Source organism: Oncorhynchus mykiss, chromosome 25, assembly GCF_057628025.1.
Source record: "Oncorhynchus mykiss isolate SJ-2025 chromosome 25, ASM5762802v1, whole genome shotgun sequence".
Classification (NCBI taxonomy): domain Eukaryota; kingdom Metazoa; phylum Chordata; class Actinopteri; order Salmoniformes; family Salmonidae; genus Oncorhynchus; species Oncorhynchus mykiss.
The window spans coordinates 51382299-51401324 of record NC_143046.1 but is presented as its reverse complement, the minus strand read 5'-3'; the positions used below and the strand labels follow the sequence as shown (position 1 = coordinate 51401324).

At 46.7% G+C, this 19026-nt stretch overlaps 1 protein-coding gene across 1 annotated transcript; it reads right to left on the bottom strand.

Moving 5' to 3' along the window:
• Positions 1 to 316: 316 nt before the first annotated feature.
• On the bottom strand, positions 317 to 17726 carry LOC149972034 (uncharacterized). The gene is made up of 3 exons (XM_090219294.1): positions 16954 to 17726; positions 1531 to 1586; positions 317 to 417 (listed from the first exon to the last, which is right to left on the bottom strand). The coding sequence occupies exons 1-3, from the start codon at positions 17724 to 17726 to the stop codon at positions 317 to 319; spliced, it is 930 nt and encodes a 309-aa protein (XP_090075420.1).
• Between the last annotated feature and the right edge of the window lie 1300 nt (positions 17727 to 19026).

Genomic DNA, 19026 nt, shown 5'->3' with positions numbered 1-19026 from the left:
ACAGTCAGCGTTCCAATTCATCCCAAAGGGGTTCGATGAGGTTGAGGTCAGAACTCTGTGCAGGCCAGTCAAGTTCTTCCACACCGATCTCAACAAACCATTTCTGTATGGACCTCACTTTGTGCATGGAGGCAATGTTATGCTGAAACAGGAAAGGGCCTTCCCCAAATTGTTGCCACAAAGTTGGAAACACAGAATAATCTTGAATGTCATTGAAGGCTGTAGCTTAATATTTCCGATTTCTGGCAGGTAGCATTCTCCTGGCATCTGCCAAACTCAGATTCGTCCGTCAGACTGCCAGATGGTGAAGCATGATTCAACACTCCAGATAATGCTCTTCCACCGCTCCAGAGTCCAATGGGTTTACACCACCCTGACGCTTGGCATTGCGCATGGTGATCTTAGGCTTGTGTGTGCCTGCACGGACATGGAAACCCAATTCATTAAGCGCCCAACGAACAGTTCTGCTGAAGTTGCTTCCATATTTAATCAAGAATTCACTTTCCATATTAAATAGTACTTCCAAATCATGATCTTGTAAAACAATTACCATTATGTTTTTGAATTCTACTCTCCTGTGGATTGTCTTCAAGAATTCCCAATCAAATAGAAGACAGTCTTAATGACGGAAAGGGAGGCAGAAATGAATGCTTATTGTGAAATAATTTAAGGGTATCAAAGTTAAATAAAGCCATCTTAATGGGTTTTTCAGCACATAAGTGTTGGTGGTGGAGACCTGTATTTAAGGATAATAAATAATCAAAGACAGAAAGCCTATGAAAATTGCAGGTTTAGCTGTCTGCATGGGATAATTTCTGCAATTTCACAAAACTTGACAAACCTGTCAAAGTGTGAGAGAACACCAGCATGCAGCTGTCAGTGTGAAAGCCAATGCCATAGCAGACTGGAGTGCCATATTAGACAATGCAGAATTAACTATGATGTTAAACCCATGTGCAATTCTATTTACTTGAGTTAATATGAAACAAACCGAAACTCTGTACTAGAAGGATAACTTTACCCAAAAAGTATGGGTCAGTTCCATTAAACTCATAATTACATTTTTTTTTTTGCCTCAATTGTACAAAAAGGACCATGAAGTATCATTCATATGGTACCATTTATGTTTACCATAATTTATTTGACTTTGCTATATAAACACTAATGATTCAAATGGATATACTTCTCCATTTCGTGTAGCTCAAAATGTATGTGATGGGACAGACAGGAAGTTTAGTCGAGACACTGTCACCGCTCCTGTTCACCCCACGTTGATTTGATTTGATTTTTTGAGACTATGCATTGCACCATAATGAGTCATCGAGAGAGAAGTGCTGTTGTATTTGAGACCAGCCATGTCTGTCTCAAATTATGGGTGCTATAAAATAAACCTTGCCCACACTATTCACATATCTTTCATACTTTACACAGATCCACTGTCATATGAAACCACCAAATATAGTGTATGACAGTGTACAGTACTAAGAAAGAGGCTGGACCCTATGTGGTTTGTAGGACTTGGTGGCTCACCATTGGAGGCTGTGTGGGAGTTGACACTTCTTGTGGTGTTGAAAACCTCACACTTTCTACGAGGCACACGAATATAACGCACATGTAGGATACACTTATAGCACATTATAACAGTTGCTGTCATAACGTCTCATAAGTAGTTATGAAATCTTTACAATACATCGTTATGATGCATTATGAGACTAAGGTGCGTTATGCAACATGCCCCATCTATATACAGTGCCGTGAAAAATACCCAATTCCCCTGTGTGAAAAAATAATTGCCCCCTTACACTCAATAACTGGTTGTGCGAAAAAATAATTGCCCCCTTACACTCAATAACTGGTTGTGCTACCTTTAACTGCAATGACTGCAACCAAAATGCTTCCTGTAGGTGTTGATCAGTCTCTCACAACGCTGTGGAGGAATTTTGGCCCACTCTTACAATTGTGGGTTCTCAATCATGAACTGCTCATTTCAAATCCTGCCACAACATCTTAATTGGGATTAGGTCTGGAATTTGACAAGGCCATTCAAATACTTCAAATTAGTTGCTTTTTAACCATTTTCATGTAGACTTGATTATGTATTTTGGATCACGGTGTTGCAGCATGAACCAGTTACGCTTCAGCTTCAGCTCACAGACGGATGGCCTGACATTCTCATCTAGAATTCTCTGATTCAGAGCAGAATTCACGGTTCCTTCTGTTGAGGCAAGTCGTCTAGGACCTGAGGCAGTAAAGCATTCCCAAACCATCACACTACCATGTGACTGATTGGTAGCGAAATTCCAGGGTCTCAAAGACAAACATCCCTAAATGGATACCATTCCATAATCTCATCCAAAACTTGACTAAAGCTTGCCAAAAAGCACCTGGAAGCAACTGAATGATCATGGACAGATGAGTCAAAAGTATAACTATGCCTGGCGAAATGTTTATTTATTTACAGTACAACGTCAGGTATTTATACAAACAAGTTTGACACCTGATCAGAGAAAACACTGACTGTGCTGTTTCCCACTCATTGCCACCATTGGTCTCCTCCCGATGTCGCACCGGGTGGTTACTTTTCAGGAAGTGCATCGATGCACTGTCCAAGGTCGTGAACATTATCATTCACCATGTTATGTGAAACTCTTGCAAGGGTGGAGCTTTTGGGTTCAACATCATAGCAGCCAAGGCAGGCGGTCAGCTCACCAAAGTAGGGTTATGATGCATTCTGGACATCGGTCTTATAATGCTTCATAGTACTGTATTATAAGGATGTTATAACTACTTATGGGTTGTCATGACAGTGTATAGCAAGTCTTACCGAAATGTGTTAATTTGTTGTATAAGACTTTCATGAGTTATTCTTCGGACCCTTTCGTACTGTGTACCTGTGAAAATTGTAAGGATTTTTAACCATTCATAGATGTTTGATTGACACATTGATTTCTCTGAAGAACAAACCAAGTGTTTGAATATCTGAAAAGACAGAAAAATGTATCTAAGAATGTGCAAACAAGTTGTCTGCAACTGAATCTGCTACTGGCCATTCATGGAAAGAAGGTCAACTTAAAATTGATCAAGAAAAAAAGTATACTTATAATGGTTGATTCATTCAAACGGGTTTGCACGATAACAGTGGTCAGCTTCGGGATCTGTTTGTTTAGGGGTTTTGGTTTGACCAAGCTCTTCATTTGTGCAAGATATTTTGAACAGTTGCAAAGAAGGTGGCTTTTGTAGAGCTCTAGAGTTGTCTGCATGTTTCGTGTCTCACGTGGCCACAAATTGAGGCATTGGAAAACTGTTCTTAGTACAGTGTGTCTTGATTGTTTCTTTTGAACAACCACTATACGGAAACCACAATGCTAAAGTTATCTGACAAATGGTCATCTTTGGGTGAGACCGTCTTAGCAATACTTTCAATATACTATAAAAACAACATAGCCCTATTACTCACACAATGACACACTCAATGCCTGACTGCTGAGTAGACTGTAAATGCTTCTTCCACAGTAATGGGATTCTATGAGGATATAATGGAACAGCTCAAAAGCAACTATTGTATTGTGTATTGCACAAGGATGTTGACTTTGGCATAGGGGAAGTTGTTGGAAATTATAATGTCATAAATATTTTTCACAATGAAAAGTCAAGGCTACCTCCACTTTTACTGTTCTAAATGCATCTCCTGCTCTCTAAACACATCTCCTGCTGTGTGTTTTTGCAACTTTTTACACCGGATTCACACTTTCCGAGAAGATCAGGGATCATCTGCCTAGTGGGTGTATTCTTCAAACAGCATGCATGACGGCAGTTGGCTGTTAGCCAATGTCAAAGCATGCTAGTGAAAGCTACCCTCCATCGATTGGCTCTCACACAGTCGCATCAGTGAAACATACATCAACTCTATGTGTCTCCTCATGTCTCCTTCCATTGCAAATAAGTGGTCACTGGTATCTAAGTTGCTGATGATCACTGCAAGTCTGATAGGGAGGTTAGACCTTACACAAACCAACAACCATACTGTATGTTAGACCTAACCCAGATCAAGTCCCAATGTTTATTTATTTATTTTTATTTCACCTTTATTTAACCAGGTAGGCAAGTTGAGAACAAGTTCTCATTTACAATTGCGACCTGGCCAAGATAAAGCAAAGCAGTTCGACACATACAACGACACAGAGTTACACATGGAGTAAAACAAACATACAGTCAATAATACAGTATAAACAAGTCTATATACGATGTGAGCAAATGAGGTGAGATAAGGGAGGTAAAGGCAAAAAGGCCATGGTGGCAAAGTAAATACAATATAGCAAGTAAAACACTGGAATGGTAGATTTGCAATGGGAGAATGTGCAAAGTAGAAATAAAAATAATGGGGTGCAAAGGAGCAAAATAAATAAATAAATAAAATACAGTAGGGAAAGAGGTAGTTGTTTGGGCTAAATTATAGGTGGGCTATGTACAGGTGCAGTAATCTGTGAGCTGCTCTGACAATTGGTGCTTAAAGCTAGTGAGGGAGATAAGTGTTTCCAGTTTCAGAGATTTTTGGAGTTCGTTCCAGTCATTGGCAGCAGAGAACTGGAAGGAGAGGCGGCCAAAGAAAGAATTGGTTTTGGGGGTGACTAGAGAGATATACCTGCAGGAGCGTGTGCTACAGGTGGGAGATGCAATGGTGACCAGCGAGCTGAGATAAGGGAGGACTTTATCTCTTGTAGATAGATATGTCTTGTAGATGACATGGAGCCAGTGGGTTTGGGGACGAGTATGAAGCGAGGGCCAGCCAACGAGAGCGTACAGGTCGCAATGGTGGGTAGTATATGGGTGTTACGGTGCGTGAATGAGGACCCAAAAGCGAATTAACTTAAACAGAGCTTCTTTAATTACCAAACATATGTAGGCTCAGACGGACCGGCAGATTCCGACAGGACAAGACAAGGTTACAGCAAACATGACGACAGTCTGGTTCAGGCATGAAACACAACAAACAAGAATCCGACAAAGACAGGAGCAGAAACAGAGAGAGATATAGGGACCTAATCAGAGGGAAAAAGGGAACAGGTGAGAAAAGGGATGACGAGGTGGTTAGGAGGAGACAAGGAACAGCTGGGGGAAAGAGGGGGAGAAAAGGTAACCTAACAACGACCAGCAGAGGGAGACAGGGTGAAGGGAAAGGACAGAGACAAGACACAACATGACAGTACATGACAGTACCCCCCCACTCACCGAGCGCCTCCTGGCGCACTCGAGGAGGAAACCTGGCGGCAACGGAGGAAATCCTCGATCAGCGCACGGTCCAGCACGTCCCGAGAGGGAACCCAACTCCTCTCCTCAGGACCGTACCCCTCCCAATCTACGAGGTACTGGTGACCACGGCCCCGAGGACGCATGTCCAAAATTCTACGGACCCTGTAGATGGGTGCGCCCTCGACAAGGATGGGGGGGGGGGGGGAAGACGAGCGGGGGCGCGAAGGACGGGCTTGATGCAGGAGACATGGAAGACCGGGTGGACGCGACGAAGGTATCGCGGAAGAAGAAGTCGAACTGCGACAGGATTAATGACCCGAGAAATACGGAACGGACCAATGAACCGCGGGGTCAACTTGCGAGAAGCCGTCTTAAGGGGAAGGTTCTGAGTGGAGAGCCAAACTCTCTGACCGCGACAATATCTAGGACTCTTAGTTCTACGCTTATTAGCAGCCCTCACAGTCTGCGTCCTATAACGGCAAAGTGCAGACCTGACCCTCTTCCAGGTGCGCTCGCAACGTTGGACAAAAGCCTGAGCGGAGGGGACGCTGGACTCGGCGAACTGAGATGAGAACAGCGGAGGCTGGTACCCGAGGCTACTCTGAAAAGGAGATAGCCCGGTCGCAGACGAAGGAAGCGAGTTGTGGGCGTATTCTGCCCAGGGGAGCTGTTCTGACCAAGACGCAGGGTTGCGAAAAGAAAGACTGCGTAAGATGCGACCAATAGTCTGATTGGCCCGTTCTGCTTGACCGTTAGACTGGGGGTGAAAGCCGGAAGAGAGACTGACGGAAGCCCCAATCAAACGGCAAAACTCCCTCCAAAATTGAGACGTGAATTGCGGACCTCTGTCCGAAACGACGTCTGACGGAAGGCCATGAATTCTGAAAAACATTCTCGATGATGATTTGTGCCGTCTCTTTAGCAGAAGGAAGCTTAGCAAGGGGAATGAAATGAGCCGCCTTAGAGAACCTATCGACAACCGTAAGAATAACAGTCTTCCCCGCTGACGAAGGCAGTCCGGTGACAAAATCTAAGGCGATGTGAGACCACGGTCGAGAGGGAATAGGAAGCGGCCTGAGACGGCCGGCAGGAGGAGAGTTACCGGACTTAGTCTGCGCGCAGACCGAACAAGCAGCCACGAAACGACGCGTGTCATGCTCCCGGGTGGGCCACCAAAAACGCTGGCGAACGGAAGCAAGCGTACCCCGAACGCCAGGGTGGCCGGCTAACTTGGCAGAGTGAGCCCACTGAAGAACGGCCAGACGAGTAGGAACGGGAACGAAAAGAAGGTTCCTAGGACAAGCGCGCGGCGACGGAGTGTGAGTGAGCGCTTGCTTTACCTGCCTCTCAATTCCCCAGACAGTCAACCCGACAACACGCCCCTCAGGGAGAATCCCCTCGGGGTCAGTGGAGGCTACTGAAGAACTGAAGAGACGAGACAAAGCATCAGGCTTTGTGTTCTTAGAGCCCGGACGATAAGAAATCACGAACTCGAAACGAGCGAAAAACAGCGCCCAACGCGCCTGACGCGCATTAAGTCGTTTGGCAGAACGGATGTACTCAAGGTTCCTATGGTCAGTCCAAACGACAAAAGGAACGGTCGCCCCCTCCAACCACTGTCGCCATTCGCCTAGGGCTAACCGGATGGCGAGCAGTTCGCGGTTACCCACATCATAGTTACGTTCCGACGGCGACAGGCGATGAGAAAAATACGCGCATGGGTGGACCTTGTCGTCAGAGAGGGAGCGCTGAGAAAGAATGGCTCCCACGCCCACCTCTGACGCGTCAACCTCGACAACGAACTGTCTAGAGACGTCAGGTGTAACAAGGATAGGAGCGGATGTAAAACGATTCTTGAGGAGATCAAAAGCTCCCTGGGCGGAAACGGACCACTTAAAGCACGTCTTGACAGAAGTAAGGGCTGTGAGAGGAGCTGCCACCTGACCGAAATTACGGATGAAACGACGATAGAAGTTCGCGAAGCCGAGAAAGCGCTGCAGCTCGACGCGTGACTTAGGGACGGGCCAATCAATGACAGCTTGGACCTTAGCGGGATCCATCTTAATGCCTTCAGCGGAAATAACAGAACCGAGAAATGTGACGGAGGAGGCATGAAAAGTGCACTTCTCAGCCTTCACAAAAAGACAATTCTCTAAAAGGCGCTGGAGGACACGTCGAACGTGCTGAAGATGAATCTGGAGTGACGGTGAAAAAATCAGGATATCGTCAAGGTAAACGAAAACAAAGATGTTCAGCATGTCTCTCAGGACATCATTGACTAATGCCTGAAAGACAGCTGGAGCGTTAGCGAGGCCGAAAGGAAGAACCCGGTATTCAAAGTGCCCTAACGGAGTGTTAAACGCCGTCTTCCACTCGTCCCCCTCCCTGATGCGCACGAGATGGTAAGCGTTACGAAGGTCCAACTTAGTGAAAAACCTGGCTCCCTGCAGGATCTCGAAGGCTGAAGACATAAGAGGAAGCGGATAACGATTCTTCACTGTTATGTCATTCAGCCCTCGATAATCTATGCAGGGGCGCAGAGACCCGTCCTTCTTCTTGACAAAAAAAACCCCCGCTCCGGCGGGAGAGGAGGAGGGGACTATGGTACCGGCGTCAAGAGCTACAGACAAATAATCTTCGAGAGCCTTACGTTCGGGAGCCGACAGAGAGTATAGTCTACCCCGGGGGGGGGGGGGTGGTTCCCGGAAGGAGATCAATACTACAATCATACGACCGGAGGAGAGGAAGAGAGGTGGCCCTGGACCGACTGAACACCGTGCGCAGATCGTGATATTCCTCCGGCACCCCTGTCAAATCACCAGGCTCCTCCTGTGAAGAAGAGACAGAGGAAACAGGAGGGATAGCAGACATTAAACATTTCACATGACAAGAGACGTTCCAGGAGAGGATAGAATTACTAGACCAATTAATGGAAGGATTATGACAAACTAGCCAGGGATGGCCCAAAACAACAGGTGTAAAAGGTGAACGAAAAATTAAAAAAGAAATGGTTTCACTATGATTACCAGAAACAGTGAGGGTTAAAGGTAGCGTCTCACGCTGAATCCTGGGGAGAGGACTACCATCCAGGGCGAACAAGGCCGTGGGCTCCTTTAACTGTCTGAGAGGAATGTCATGTTCCCGAGCCCAGGTCTCGTCCATAAAACAGCCCTCCGCCCCAGAGTCTATTAAGGCACTGCAGGAAGCTGACGAACCGGTCCAGCGTAGATGGACCGACAAGGTAGTGCAGGATCTTGAAGGAGAGACAGGAGTAGTAGCGCTCACCAGTAGCCCTCCGCTTACTGAAGAGCTCTGGCCTTTTACTGGACATGAAGTGACAAAATGACCAGCGGAACCGCAATAGAGACAGAGGCGGTTGGTGATTCTCCGTTCCCTCTCCTTAGTCGAGATGCGGATACCTCCCAGCTGCATGGGCTCAGCACCCGAGCCGGCAGAGGAAGATGGTAGTGATGCGGAGAGGGGGGCAACGGAGAACGCGAGCTCCTTTCCACGAGCTCGGTGACGAAGATCAACCCGTCGCTCAATGCGAATAGCGAGTTCAATCAAGGAATCCACGCTGGAAGGAACCTCCCGGGAGAGAATCTCATCCTTTACCTCTGCGCGGAGACCCTCCAGAAAACGAGCGAGCAAAGCCGGCTCGTTCCAGCCACTGGAGGCAGCAAGAGTGCGAAACTCAATAGAGTAGTCTGTTATGGATCGATTACCTTGACATAGGGAAGACAGGGCCCTGGAAGCCTCCTCCCCAAAAACAGATCGATCAAAAACCCGTATCATCTCCTCCTTAAAGTCCTGATACTGGTTAGTACACTCAGCCCTTGCCTCCCAGATTGCCGTGCCCCACTCACGAGCCCGTCCAATAAGGAGAGATATGACGTAGGCGACACGAGCAGTGCTCCTGGAGTAAGTGTTGGGCTGGAGAGAAAACACAATATCACACTGGGTGAGGAACGAGCGGCATTCAGTGGGCTCCCCAGAGTAACACGGCGGGTTATTGATTCTGGGCTCCGGAGATTCGAAAGCCCTGGAAGTGGCCGGTGGATCGAGGCGGAGATGGTGAACCTGTTCTGTGAGGTTGGAGACTTGGGTGGCCAGGGTCTCAACGGCATGTCGAGCAGCAGACACTTCCTGCTCGTGTCTGCCTAGCATCGCTCCCTGGATCCCGACGGCTGAGTGGAGAGGATCCGAAGTCGCTGGGTCCATTCTTGGTCGGATTCTTCTGTTACGGTGCGTGAATGAGGACCCAAAAGCGAATTAACTTAAACAGAGCTTCTTTAATTACCAAACATAGGTAGGCTCAGACGGACCGGCAGATTCCGACAGGACAAGACAAGGTTACAGCAAACATGACGACAGTCTGGTTCAGGCATGAAACACAACAAACAAGAATCCGACAAAGACAGGAGCAGAAACAGAGAGAGATATAGGGACCTAATCAGAGGGAAAAAGGGAACAGGTGAGAAAAGGGATGACGAGGTGGTTAGGAGGAGACAAGGAACAGCTGGGGGAAAGAGGGGGAGAAAAGGTAACCTAACAACGACCAGCAGAGGGAGACAGGGTGAAGGGAAAGGACAGAGACAAGACACAACATGACAGTACATGACAATGGGGCTTTGGTGACAAAACGGATTGCACTGTGATAGACTGCATCCAATTTGTTGAGTAGGGTTTTGGAGGCTATTTTGTAAATGACATCGCCGAAGTCGAGGATTGGTAGGGTGGTCAGTTTTACAAGGGTATGTTTGGCAGCATGAGTGAAGGATGCTTTGTTGCGAAATAGGAAGCCAATTCTAGATTTAACTTTGGATTGGAGATGTTTGATATGGGTCTGGAAGGAGAGTTTACAGTCTAACCATGTGTACCGAGATTGTGACAAGACCTAAACTGGTTTAAATGTGGAGAAAGAAGACTCCAAGACCCAAGACTGATATCAAGACCAACTCATCCTAAACAATAAAAGTTAAGACACTACCAACACAGTTAGCATCTCATTATTACACCAGCTATGTGCAAGTCTGTGTGTTTAGTGTGTGCAAGTACAAGAGAGATTTGAAACCGACTCAACAAGCAAATTATCTTTGATTACACAAATATGGTGGTCTTAAGAGGTTTTAAGGACTATGATAGGATGACTGCTTGACTTGGCTAGTTACTGTAGCTAGCTAGCTATCGCTAGATGGCGAATGTTTGGATTTGAAATGCACCTTCAGAAAACATTGGCTTTTTGTGTCACCTGCTGGTTGCTGTAAGGATGAGTGCGCAGAAATGACAGAGGAGGGTCATTGTGGGGACTGTTCCAGTCCACTACAGATGTGTGGTGGGCTTTCTGCACTTTTACAGCTGCAAGGGCATCACCCAGGCAAGTGCTACACTTTCAGCAGTGGAGGACTAGCAACCTACGAGGTACTGCAGAAGTCACAGAGCTCTGAAGAAAAGCTCCTAGCCTGTCTAGACGGACTTTTGCCCTGCCCTACACCATCAATGCTCCCTCCGCCCAAGCCATACTACTTTTCTAAACTGGCTTCTAACCGAAATAACTAGAGACTTGCTTTCCATCTTTTTCAATCTAATATTATTCATTTTTTTTCGGGTCTGTATACTGCCAATCAGCTTTTAGCTTTTAGCTGTAAATGTCTTGGAGGGCAGCCGGTGATGCGTTGGGCTGAGTGCACCACCCTCTGGAGAGCCCTCCGGTTGCGGGCAATGCAGTTGCGGCGATGTGTTTACATAGTACAGTCGTGGCCAAAAGTTTTGAGAATGACACAAATATGAATTTTCACAAAGTCTACTGCCTCAGTTTGTATGATGGCGATTTGCATATACTCCAGAATGTTATGAAGAGTGATCAGATGAATTGGAATTAATTGCAAAGTCCCTCTTTGCCATGCAAGTGAACTGAATCCCTAAAAAACATTTCCACTGCATTTCAGCCCTGCCACAAAAGGATCAGCTGACATCATGTCAGTGATTATTACAGGTGTGAGTGTTGACAAGGACAAGGCTGGAGATCACTCTGTCATGCTGATTGAGTTCAAATAACAGATTGGAAGCTTCAAAAGGAGGGTGGTGCTTGGAATCATTGTTCTTAATCTGTCAACCATGGTTACCTGCAAGGAAACACGTGCCGTCATCATTGCTTTGCACAAAAAAGGTCTTCACAGGCACGGATATTGCTGCCAGTAAGATTGCACCTAAATCAAACATTTATCAGATCATCCAGAACTTCAAGGAGAGCGGTTCAATTGTTGTGAAGAAGGCTTCAGGGCGCCCAAGAAAGTCCAGCAAGCACCAGGACCATCTCCTAAAGTTGATTCAGCTGCGGTATCGGGGCACCACCAGTACAGAGCTTGCTCAGGAATGGCAGCAGACAGGTGTGAGTGCATCTGCACGCACAGTGAGGCGAAGACTTTTGGAGGATGGCCTTGTGTCAAGGGCAGCAAAGAAGCCACTTCTCTCAAGGAAAAACATTAGGGACATACTGATATTCTGCAAAAGGTACAGGGATTGGACTGCTGAGGACTGGGGTAAAGTCACTTTCTCTGATGAATCCCCTTTCCAATTGTTTGGGGCATCTGGAAAAAAGCTTGTCCATAGAAAACAAGGTGAGCGCTACCATCAGTCCTGTGTCATGCCAACAGTAAAGCATCCTGAGACCATTCATGTATGGGTTTGCTTCTCAGCCAAGGGAGTGGCTCACTCACAATTTTGCCTAAGATCACAGCCATGAATAAAGAATGGTCCCAACACATCCTCCGAGAGCAACTTCTCCCAACCATCCGGGAACAGTTTGGTGATGAATAATACCTTTTCCAGCTTGATGGAGCACCTTGTCATAAGACAAAAGTGATAACTAAGTGGCTCGGGGAACAAAACATCAATATTTTGGGTCCATGGCCAGGAAACTCACCAGACCTTAATCTCATTGAGAACTTGTTGTCAATCCTCAAGAGGCGGGTGGACAAACAAAAGCCCACAAATTCTGACAAACTCCAAGCATGGATTATGCAAGAATGGGCTGCCATCAGTCAGGATGTGTCCCAGAAGTTAATTGACAGCATGCCAGGGCGGATTGCAGAGGTCTTGAAAAAGAAGGGTCAATACTGCAAATATTGACTCTTTGCATCAACTTCATGTAATTGTCAATAAAAGCCTTTGACCCATATGAAATGCTTGTAATGATAATTCAGTATTCCATAGTAACATCTGACAAAAATATCTAAAGACACGGAGGCAGCAGACTTTGTGAAAATTAATATTTGTGTCATTCTCAAAACTTTTGGCCACGACTGTAGAGTGGCAGGTAGCCTTAGTTTGAATCCCAGAGTCGACTAGGTGAAAAAACTGTCAATGTGCAAGGCACTTAACCCTACACATGGGGTGGGGGTGTGTGTCTTTTTGACAATAAGAGCTGGTGCGCGATATCTAATGTTAAAGAAGTCTTGAGGTATTGCTTGCCTGATGTACAGTACCTTATGATAAGCTGTAGACCACATTATCTACCAAGAGAGTTCTCATCTGTATTATTCGTAGCCGTCTATTTACCACCACAAAATGAAACTGGCACTAAGACCGCTCTCAACCAACTCTATAAGTTGTCTATAACAACCATAAGCAAAGAAGAAAATGCTCATCCAGAAGTGGTGCTCCTAGTGGCCTGGGACTTTATTGCAGGAAAACTAAAATCAGTTTTATAAAATTTTTACCAGCATGTCACATGTGCAACCAGGGAAAAATAAATCCTAGATCACCTTTACTCCACACACAGAGATGCATTCAAGCTCTCCCCCGCCCTCCATTTGTGAAATCTGACCATAATCTGACCTGATTCTTGCTTACAAGCACCAGAGTACCAGTGACTCTCTCAATACGAAAGTGGTCAGATTACGCAGATGCTACACTACAGGACTGTTTTGCTAGCAAAGACTGGAATATGTTCCGGGATTCATCCAATGGCATTGAGGAATACACCGCCTCAGTCATCGGCTTCATCAATAAGTGTATCGATGACGTCGTCCCCAAGTAACTGTACGTACAAATTCCAACCAGAAGCCATGGATTACAGGCAACATCCGCATCGAGCTAAAAGATAGATCTAACGCTGTCAAGGAGCAGGAGACTAATCCCTCAGACTATGCCCTCAGACGAACCATCAGACAAGCAAAGCGTCAATACAGGATAAAGATTGAAACCTACGACACCGGCTCTGACACTCGTCGGATGTGGCAGGGCTTGAAAACTATTACGGACTACTAAGGGAAAGGCAGACGCGAGCTGCCCAGCGACGCAAGCCTACCAGATGAGCCAAATGCCTTATATGCTCGCTTCGTGGCAAGCAACACTGAAGCATGCACGAGAGCACCAGCTGTTCTGGATGACTGTGTGATAACGCTCTCGGTAGCCGATGTGAACATAACCTTTAAACCTGTCAACATTCACAAAGCCGCTGGGCCAGACGGATTACTAGGACATGTACTGAAAGCATGCGCGGTCCAACTGTCAAGTGTCTTCACTGACATTTTCAACCTCTCCCTGACCGAGTCTGTAATACTTACATGTTTCAAGCAGACCACCATATTCCCTGTGCCCAAGGAAGTCAATGTAACCTGCCTAAATGATTACTGCCCCGTGGCACTCATATCGGTAGCCATGAAGTGCTTTGAAAGGCTGGTCATGGCTCACATCAACAGCATCCTCCCGGACACCCTAGACCCACTCCAATTTTTATACCGCCCGAACAGATCCACAGATGACGCAATCTCAAACGCACTCCACACTGCCCTTTCTCACCTGGACAAAAGGAACACCAATGTGAGAATACTGTTCATTGACTACAGCTCAGCGTTCAACCATAGTGCCCACGAAGCTCATCACTAAGCTAAGAACACTGGGACTAAACACCTCCCTCTGCAACTGGATGCTGGACTTTCTGACGGGCCGCCTCCAGGTGATAAGAGTAGGCAACAACATGTCTGCCACGCTGATCCTTAACACTGGGGCCCCTCAGGGGTGTGTACTTAGTCCGCTCCTGTATTCCCTGTTCTCCCACGACTGTACTCCCTGTTCACTCATGACTGCACGGCCAGGCACGACTCCAACACCATCATTAAGTTTGCTGACGACACAACAGTGGTAGGCTGATCACCGGCAACGATGAGACGGCCTATAGGGAGGTGGTCGGAGAACTGGCAGTGTGGTGCCAGGACAACAACCTCTCACTCAATGTGAGCAAGACAAAGGAGCTGATCGTGGACTACAGGAAAAGGTGGGCCGAACAGGCCCCCATCAACATCGATGGCGCTGTAGTGGAGCGGGTCGAGAGTTTCAAGTTCCTTGGTATCCACATTATCAACGAACTATCATGGTCCAAACACACTAAGACAGTCGTGAAGAGGGCACGACGAAACCTTTTCCCCTCAGAAGACTGAAACAATGTGTCATGGGTCCCCAGATCCTCAAAAGGTTCTACAGCTGTAACATCGAGAGCATCCTGACAGTTGCATCACCGCCTGGTGTGGCAACTGCTCGGCATCTGTGCATAAGGCACTACAGAGGGTAGTGCGAACAGCCCAGTACATCACTGGGGCCAAGCTTCCTGCCATCCAGGACCTATATAATAGGCGGTGTCAGAGGAAAGCCCATAAATTTGTCAGAGACTCCCCCCTCCCTTTTGTACACTGCTAGTATACATTTGGGTTTTAAAAACCTTTTATAGCTCTACAGTCTTTCTACTGTGGTAATGGGTGTGATCAAAATGTCTAATTATGTGTGTTGCTACATTTGAAAGTTTCTCAGGGTACAGTAACTCAGACAGTGTTTGCCTTGTAATCAGTGATGTCAAACTCCAGATGAGGCTCAGTCTGAGATTAAGGTTAAAATCTAGCTGCGGTTTAGCAGTCAAGCAGACATGGTTATCCTGATAGCATAATGCCGGCTTGCTTGGTGGTGCCCCTTGTGGTGTAGCAGATTCTGGGGCCTTTCAGAACAGGTGTGTATATATATTGAGATCATGTGGCACTTAGATTGCACACAGGTGGACTTTATTTAACTAATTATGTGACTTCTGAAGGTAATTGGTTGCATCAGATCTTATTTAGAGGCTTCATAGCATGGACCAATTTGCACGGACCAATTTTTTGCGGAATTTTCAATTTTCTTTGAAACAAGTTATTTTTTTCATTTCACTTCAACAATTTGGACAATTTCTTGTATGCCATTACATGAAATTCAAATAAAAATCAATTTAAATTACAGGATGTAATGCAACAAAATAGGAAAAACGCCAAGGGGGATGAATACTTTTGCAAGGCACTGTAAAACATTCCCATCAAAACCATATATATACAGAACATATTTTGATTTGTTTAACACATTTTTGGTTACAACATTATTCCATATGTGGTATTTCATAGTTTTGATGTCGTCACTATTATTCTGCAATGTAGAAAATAATACAAATAAAGAGAAACCCTTAAATGAGTAGGTGTGTCCAAACTTTATATACAGTACCAGTCAAAAGTGTTTTACTGTTTTCTACATTAGTAGAAAATTCTACACATATGGAATCATGTAGTAACCAAAAACAAGTGTTAAACAAAATATATCTTTGATGTTTGGTTCTTCATCGTAGCCACCCATTGCCTTGATGAAAGTTTTGCACACTCTTGGCATTCTCTCAACCAGCTTCACCTGTAAATACTTTTCCAAACGTCTTGAAGGAATTCCCACATATGCTGAGCACTTGTTGGATGCTTTGCATTCACTCTGCGGTCAAACTCATCCCAAACCATCTCAATTGGGTTGAGGTCAGGTGATTGTGGAGGCCAGGTCATCTGATGCAGTACTCCATCACTCGCCTTCTTGGTCAAATAGCCCTTACACAGCCTGTAGGTGTGTTAGTGTCATTGTCCTGTTGCAAAACAATTGATAGTCCCACTAAATGCAAACCAGATGGGATGGCGTATCGCTGCAGAATGCTGTGGTAGCCAAGCTGGTTAAGTGTGCCTTGAATTCTAAATAAATCACTGACAGTGTCACCAGCAAAGCACCATCACACCTTCTCTATGCTTCACGGTGGGAACCACACATGCAGAGATCATCCGTTCACCAACTCTGGGTCTCACAAAGACACGGCGGTTGGAACCAAATATCTCAAATGTGGACTCATCAGACCAAAGGACAGATTTCCACCGGTCCAATGGTAATTGCTCGTGTTTCTTGGCCTAAGCAAGTCTCTTCCTCTTATTGGTGTCCTTTAGTAGTGGTTTCCCTGCAGCTATTCGACCACAATGACCTAATTCACGCAGTCTCCTCTAAACAGTTGATGTTGAGATGTGTCTGTTACTTGAATACTGTGAAGCATTTATTTGGCCTGCAATTTCTGAGGCTGGTAACTCCAATGAACCTATCCTCTGCAGCAGAGGTAACTCAGGGTCTTCCTTTCCTGTAGCGGTCCTCACGAGAGCCAGTTTCATCATAGCACTTGATGGTTTTTGCAACTGCACTTGAGGATACTTTCAAAGTTCTTGACATTTTCTGGATTGACTGACCTTCATGTCTTAAAGTAATTATAGACTGTTGTTTCTCTTTGCATATTTGAGCTGTTCTTAACATAATATGGACTTGGTCTTTTACCAAATAGGGCTATCATCTGTAAACCTGTAAACTACAGCGTGACAGCGCCCTGACCTTAGCTGATGCCTCTGCTTCCGTGGAACAGGACCATGGATCGTTGCCGGAGGCTCTGGACCGTGGATCGTCGCCGGAGGCTCCGGACCGTAGATCGTCGCCGGGGCCTCTGGACCGTAGATCGTCGCTGGAGGAACCAGACCGTGGATCGTCGACGGAGGAACCGGACCGTGGATCGGCGCCGGATGCTCTGGACCGCGGATCGTCGAAGGAGGCTCCGGACCGTGGATCATCCCCGGAGGCTCCGGACCGTAGATCGTCGCCGGGGACTCCAGACCGTAGATCGTCGCCGGGGACTCCGGACTGGGAACAATCGCAGGAGGCTCTGGACTGCCGCCCATCGTTGGAGGCTCTAGGCTGCAGACCGTCGCTGAAGGCTCTGGACCGAAGACCGTCGCTGGAGGCTCTGGACCGCAGACCGTCGCTGGAGGCCCTGGACTGCAGACCGTCACTGGAGGCTCTGGACTGTCGACCGTCGTTGAAGGCTCTGGACTGCAGACCGTCACTGGAGGCTCTGGACTGCAGACCGTTGCTGGAGACTCTGGACCTTGGATCATCACTGGAGGCTTTGGACCATGGATCATCACTGGAGGCTTTGGGCCATGGATCATCACTGGAGGCTTCGGGCCATGGATCATTACTGGAGGCTCCAGGCCATGGATCATCACTGCAGGCTCCGGGCCATGGATCATCACTGGAGGCTTCGGTCCATGGATCATCACTGGAGGCTTCGGGCCATGGATCATCACTGGAGGCTCCGGGCCATAGATCATCCCTGGATGCTTCGTGCGTGGAGCGGGCACAGGACGTATCAGGCTGGAGACACGCACTGGAGGCCAGGTGCATGGAGCTGGCACAGGATATACTGGACAGTGGAGGCGCACTGGAGGTCTGGAGCGTAGAGCTGGCACAACCCATCCTGGCTGAATGCTCACTTTATCCTGGCGAGTGCGGGGCGCTGGCACAGAACGCACTGGGCTGTGAAGGCTCACTGGCGACACGGTGCGTAGAGCCGGCGCATGATATCCTGAACCGAGGAGGCGTACTGGAGACCAGGAGCGCTGAGCCGGCACAACTCATCCTGGCTGGATGCTCATTTTCGCACGGCAAGTACGGGGAGTTGGCACCGAGCGCACCGGGCTGTGAATGCGCACTGGAGACAGTGCGTATCACCACATAACATGGTGCCTGAATGGTCATATTCTCCTTAAAGAAAGTGTGGGGAGTTGGCTCTGGTCTGAAACCTGGCTCCGCCAACCACCCCGTGTGCCCCTCTCCCATACTTGTGTCGTGGTTGCAACCCCCGGAGTCATCGTTGATGCTCCTTCTCTGCTTCCCTTGCAGGCTTTCATATCTCTCCAATACTTCCTCCCAAGTCCAGGCTATTATCACCTCAACCTCCTCTATAGACCAGGATGCCATCTCCTCCCGGGCACGCTGCTTGGTCCAGTGGAGGTGGGATCTTCTTTTCCGTTCGTTGATGGAATGAGACCAAGGTGCAGCGTTGTAGGCGAACATCTTACTTTACTTTAAAACGAACACATAAACCCAACAAAATACAAAACGAACGTAAAGTTCTAAAGGCTATACAGCAACTAACAAAATCACAAGATCCCACATACTAAAGGTGGAAAAAGGCTGCCTAAGTATGATCCCCAATCAGAGACAACGATAGATAGCTGCCTCTGATTGGGAACCATACCTGGCCAACAAAGAAATAGAACAACTAGAATGCCCACCCAAATCACACCCGGACCTAACCAAATAGAGAAATAAAAGAGCTCTCTAAGGTCAGGGCGTGACAGTATGTAAATGTTTGACCCACTGGGAATGTGATAAAAGAAATAAAAGCTGAAATAAATATTATTTAGAATATTATTTCACATTCTTAAAATAAATTGGTGATCCTAACTGACCTAAGAGAGTGAACCTGTATTAGGTTTAAATGTCAGGAATTTTGAAAAACTGAGTTTAAATATATTTGGCTAAGGTGTAAGTAAACTTCCGAATTCAACTGTTGGACAAGAGCTGGACAAGAGACTTGTAAACAATGAGGGTATGGGGAGAATTCTA